General features: G+C 43.8%; 1 protein-coding gene across 1 annotated transcript; it reads left to right on the top strand.

Annotated features, from left to right (window-relative positions):
• The first annotated feature begins 8 nt into the window (after positions 1-8).
• Positions 9-6,183, top strand: LOC127625272 (alpha-2,8-sialyltransferase 8F-like). Its single transcript, XM_052100463.1, has 6 exons — positions 9-34; positions 108-194; positions 410-554; positions 647-759; positions 2,434-2,517; positions 4,357-6,183. Exons 2-6 carry the CDS (start codon positions 148-150, stop codon positions 4,817-4,819), a joined length of 852 nt encoding a protein of 283 aa, XP_051956423.1. The 5' UTR covers positions 9-34; positions 108-147; the 3' UTR covers positions 4,820-6,183.

Genomic DNA, 6,183 nt, shown 5'->3' with positions numbered 1-6,183 from the left:
GACGCAAGTTCTTCCTCATCAAACCGAGCAAGAGGTGCGTGAAGAACAAGCGTTCTTGATCTCAGATTATAAAGTGCTTCATTAAATCTCTGTGTTTCTGTCTGCAGTATAAACATCGAGAGATTCAAGCAGGATCTCTCGGATCTCATGAGCTGCCCGTATAAATCAAACACAACCGAACAGGAACTAAACCGGTGAGGACTCTTCAAACACGTCTCTGATGTATGAAATAAGATCTATCGATGCGCTGAGCTGCCACTAGATGAGCAGTGAAGTGTTCACACAATAAATCGGTGAATGTAGATGATGGTAATTGTTGTATAGTGATGAAAGTGATAAAGATGTTTACAGAGCTGAATTATGATGTCAAATGAATCCTGGTAAAGTGTGTGTCTGTGTGTTTATCCAGAATGAGACTGAAGATGTGTTGTAACGCCACAGGATCATTATACCTGACCAAACGCAACACAGCTGTCAATCAAAAGATCCCATATGAAACAAACTCAAAGCGCACACACACAGTGGATGCGGCGCTTCACACCATGTTGCCTGAGGTTTGTGGCATGATTTTAATATTTAATGATCCCTGTTTGAGGTATATACATGACTAATGACTTGATTTGTGTGTATGTGTGTGTGTCGGCAGGACTTCCCCTGGAGTGGGCGTGGCTTGGGTCGCTGTGCTGTGGTGGGCAGTGGAGGGATTCTGAAGAACAGCAGCTGTGGGCAGATGATTGACAGCGCAGACTTTGTCATACGGTAAACAAACCGACCGATCAATGGGTCTCAAGTCTGCTAAATGCTAATAAATGTATTCAACTAACCTCATGATTGTGCATAGTTAAGATAACAAGATAATAAAACGTTCCAAAGGGAGGACAAATCAGCTCCCTTATCTTTTGTTGTTGATGGTCATGTATTTAATTAAACTCTGCAGTACTTAAACTCTGTGTTCTTTTAAATGAGGGAATGAACTACAATCCCATGAAGCATTGCGAATGACTTAATCGAATTAAAAACGATGGGAAAATATAAAAGTTATTATAGACAATATATTTCTAAATATTCACATATATATATCTAAATATTTAAGTAGTTTAAGAGTGTCGGGAGAGCGACTCCATTGTGTCATTATGGGAGTGGGCGGAGCTGCAGAGCTCTTTCTCTGATTGGTCAATCTCACATAAGGATTATGGGTAGTGTAGTTCTGCAACAGGAATTCTGCTGTAAAACACCATTTTTTTATTTATTTTTCTCCCCAATTTGGGAACGCCCAATTCCCAATGCGCTCAAAGTCCTCGTGGTGGCGTAGTGACTCGCCTCAATCCGGGTGGTGGAGGACGAATCTCAATTGCCTGAAACCGTCAATCCGCGCATCTTATCATGTGACTTGTTGAGCTGTTACCGTGGAGACGTAGTGCGTGTGGAGGCTTCACGCTATTCTCCACAGCATCCACACACAACTCACCACACGCCCCACCGAGAACCACATTATAGTGACCACGAGGAGGTTACCCCATGTGACTCTACCCTCCCTAGCAACCGGGCCAATTTGGTTGCTAAGGAGACCCGACGAGTCACTCAGTCAATACTCGCTGAGATATCCAGATGCCCGAACATGATCATTTTCAAATTAAGTTGAAATAACATGGATGGTGGTTCCAACAGAAGCATATGTTAACTACCTCAGAGCTCGTGGTAACTGTGTGTCAACAGTTAAACATTTGTCAATTTTATTTTTGCCTAGAGACGGTGAACTCTCTTATCTGCTGCAGGGCATGACAACAATTGTCTTTTCCAAGCAGCTATCTGCTGTTGCTATGCAATAGTAATAAATACTATTCACTGAAAGAAAGACAGAATCTTAAAGAGCTTGTTCTTCTTAAATGTCCAACTATATGGCCCATTAAAATACATACGTTTGTGTTAAAACAGGACTGACGCAGAACTCGTGATTTTGAAGTGAGTGAAGGGTAAATACCTCGTAAACGTCAAAGTGGTTAAACGTAATGACCGACGCATTGATACAGAAGTCCTGTTTCAACAATTGCTTTCAATTATATTTTGTGGAGAACATATCGGACAGATTTCAATCAGAGTTTGAACAACATTGATATATTTATTAGAATTAAAAAAATATATATATATATTTTCTCCATTTTTCTCCCCAATTCGCCTCAATCCGGGTGGTGGAGAATAAGTCTCAGTCGCCACCGCTTCTGAGACCGTCAATCCGCGCATCTGATCACGTGACTCGCTGAGCACGTTACCATGGAGACTCGCAGCATGTGGAGACTCATGCTACTCTCCACGATCCACATATTTCAGCATTTAATCTACAATATTCCTAAAGAGTTATGAGCTAATGTCTTCTGAATGCAGTTAAATCCCATATTCTCATTATAAATGTCGTCCTCTCTGTCTCTGTTTCAGGTTTAATTTGGCTTCTGTTAATGACAGCGATGTTGGACTGAAGACAGATCTGATCACCATTAACCCCAGTCAGATCCGCACAGAGTCAGTGAACACAAACACATACATACACGTAAATCACACCGCACAGACCGTACAAGCTAACCTCTCATTATTTTACGCCAATGCTAATCATTCCTCAGAATTACACAAGTCACGATTATCGGCAGGAATTTGTACTTGGGTCTTTTTAAAATACTTAAAGAACATTGAAGTACGTTACTTGGGTTGCACATACAGTATTTCTAAAATAATGTTATTTCAAATAGATTTAAGGCATGAGTTATGTTCACATGTGCGTTTCTATGACAACTGAAAGTCATGTGCCCCCCCCAAAAAGTCATTGAAACGGTATTATCAGAGGACTCCCTGGGCATTGCACTGGCACGTGCCGGCAGGTTATGCAGAAAAGGACGGGGACAACCCCTACCCACTATTGGAATGTAACCCCGCAAAAGCAGGGGCGGAGCCAGGAGTTTTTCAAAGGGGTGGCCAGGCAGGGCAAGCGATCAGTCTGTGGTGGGTGGCACAGAAATGTTCGGGCAGCATTCTTATATCGTCGGACTGTGGGGGTTGGGCAATGGGGTGGCCAGGCTTCGCTCCATGGTGGCCACGGCAACCCCTGGCCACCCCTAAGCCGCCACTGCTCAAAAGCCTGCTGTATCATATGTATTTGATATACTGTATATTCGGCAAATACTCATTTTAAAATATCAGTAACAATATAGTCATTATTGTCAGCAAACAACGAAAAGACCAGTGCATGCAATACAAAATAGAGGTAGACGATAATCGGTTGTACCGATTAATCTGTGCCGATAGTTGCTTTTTGGAACTATCGGTTATCGGCAAAAATAAGCCGATAGTTGCCGATAGTTTTTATTTGTTCTTCTCTGGACTATTCTGATTAGATAATCAAGTGTTTTATATAAGCGAGGACATGAGGAGCTCGGAGTAGAGCCGCTGCTCCTTTGCGTCGAAAGGAGTCAGTTGAGGTGGTTTGGGCATCTGGTAAAGATGCCCCCTGGAGTGCCACCCTAGGGAGGTGTTTCAGGCACATCCAGCTGAGAGGAGGCCTCGGGCAAGAACCAGGATTAGGTGGAGAGATTACATCTCTACACTGGCCTGGGAATGCCTCGGGGTCCCCCAGTCAGAGCTGGTTAATGTGTCTCGGGATAGGGAAGTTTGGGGCCCCCTGCTGGAGCGGCTGCCCCCGCGACCCGACTTCGGATAAGCGGTTGAAGATTGATGGATGGATGCACAGAACAGCGCAACATTATAAAAACGCCCTGTCGGCACAAACATCGTGTCTCCAACTTCATATCTTTTGAATAATAATAAAACATATTCCTCAATAAACCTTAGCTGGTGATATATACATACACTAAGCCTTCATCTGCTGGATATATAGGCTTTAAATTCTGCTTAATTTGGCAAATACTTCATTATGAAGCATTGTAATGGAGCCAAGTCTCTGTCATTTCAAAATAAGAGTCCCTTGTGTGTTTTGTTTATAGTTTAAAGTCCTACACTACGCACAAAACCTTGCTGCCTTCATGTTTGTGCCCATTATAGTAAGAAAAGACTAAGACAATCTTCTAACATTCAGTAAATCAATTTGAAAAAACTGTTGGCCCATTAATCGGTTGTCAGCCTTTTCCATTAGCTTAGCTATCGGTCGACCTCTAAAAGCGGGCATTTTTTAGTATTTTCCAGAAATGCCTGGAAACGTCCACTAGTTAGCAGCAGATATCTAGTACACTGGATACAATGGGATTTTCTGTAAAATGTTGATAATCTTGATGATGATGATGATGTGTGTGTGTGTGTGTGTGTGTGTGTGTGTGTGTGTGTGTGTGTGTGTGTGTGTGTGTGTGTGTGTAGTTACAGTAAACTGCAGAAGAATCCTGGTCCATTTGTTGAGCGTGTCAGTGTTTATGGCAACGCCACCCTCATTCTTCCCGCCTTCGCCTACACGTTCAACACTCAACTGTCAATTAACTCTCTCAAAGTCCTTCGGCCAATCAGACCTCAGCAACCAGTCGTGTTCTTCAGCCCTGACTACCTGCGGACACTGGACCATTTCTGGAAGGGGCGTGGCCTGAAGGAGGTCCGCCTCTCCACAGGGTTTATGTTGATTAGCGTGGCGTTAGAGCTGTGCGAACAGGTGCACGTTTACGGATTCTGGCCATTCGACAGCGACTTGCAGCAGCGCACGGTTCCGTATCATTACTACGACCAGAGAGTCCCGAGCCGCCGCATGCATGCCATGCCAGAGGAGTTCCAGCGCCTGCTGCAGCTGCACAGCCAGGGGGCGCTAACACTGCACCTGCAGCCCTGCGCTTAAGAGACGCACGCAACTTATTCTGCACTCAATGTGTTTGTTTCTGTTTGTTTGTTTGTTTGTTTATTTATTAGGTGAAGGTTTGGTTGGACAAAGACAAAATCAACAGCACATTTATAAGAAGTTGGTTGTGTAAATGGACTGTACGCAATGAATTAGAATAATAAATTATGTTCATAAGACCTTTAAAGGAACAATTTTAAACTTCAAGATCTTATTACTCTGAGTGAATGTGAAATTATTGTTCAGTCCAAGGAATTACAATCTTTTGATTGAAACTGTTATTAATGATTGTGTTATTATATGTTGTTTTATATGATGTTGATGATTTATGTATTTATATATGTGGTATACTATAGATTGTTGCTGCCTTTCTTGGCCAGGTCTCTCTTGTAAAAGAGATTCAAACCTCAATGGGACTAATCTGATTGAATAAAAGGGTTATGTTTAAAAATTCCCCAATCTGGAGGCCTGGGTATCTCAGCGAGTATTGATGCTGACTATCACACCTGGAGTCGTGAGTTTGAATCCAGGGCGTGCTGAGTGACTCCAACCAGGTCTCCTTAGCAACCAAATTGGCCCGGTTGCTAGGGAGGGTAGAGTCACATGGGGTAACCTCCTCGTGGTCGCTATAATGTGGTTCTCGCTCTCGGTGGGGCGTGTGGTGAGTTGTGCGTGGATGCCATGGAGAATAGCGTGAAGCCTCCACACTCGCTATGACTCCACGGTAACACGCTCAACAAGCCACGTGATAAGACTGACGGTCTCAGATGCGGAGGCAACTGAGATTCATCCTCCGCCACACTCCGCAAGTCACTACACCAACATGAGGACTTAGAGCACATTGGGAATTGGGCGTTCCAGATTGGGGAGTAAATGGGAGAAAATAAAAAATACATTCCCCAACCCTAACCATGTCTAGATGTGTCACCGCATTTTGGAGTTGGCCCAAAGTAGTAATATCACCCTGTAGCTCAAGACTGGTTTCCCACTGGGCTGAGTCTGGTCAGTACCAGGATGGGAGACCTCCTGGGAAAACTAAGGTTGCAACTGGAAATGTAAGTGCAGTTCTAGCGGGAAGACTAGCAGCTGTACATCATCGCACCATTAGCTGGGTCATTTCCAGCCAATCACATGTAAGCCATTGCTTAATAAGTCTGCTCACAATCTGTCACATTGCTGTTTCAGTGTGCTAACATGGCAACCTCCTCCACCCCACCACCACCTGTTGAGTCCCGTCCTGCACGGGGATAGGCTCCTCGCCCCTGCCTCCTATCTCCGGCAGGATATGACATTTCTGAGTACAAATTCTTCAGACCGCCAGACGGGGCTTAAGCCAAAGAGAAACATTACATTTATATTTTATA

The sequence above is a fragment of the Xyrauchen texanus genome, chromosome 31, assembly GCF_025860055.1.
Source record: "Xyrauchen texanus isolate HMW12.3.18 chromosome 31, RBS_HiC_50CHRs, whole genome shotgun sequence".
Taxonomy (NCBI): domain Eukaryota; kingdom Metazoa; phylum Chordata; class Actinopteri; order Cypriniformes; family Catostomidae; genus Xyrauchen; species Xyrauchen texanus.
This window is presented reverse-complemented; position numbering and strand designations above follow the sequence as displayed.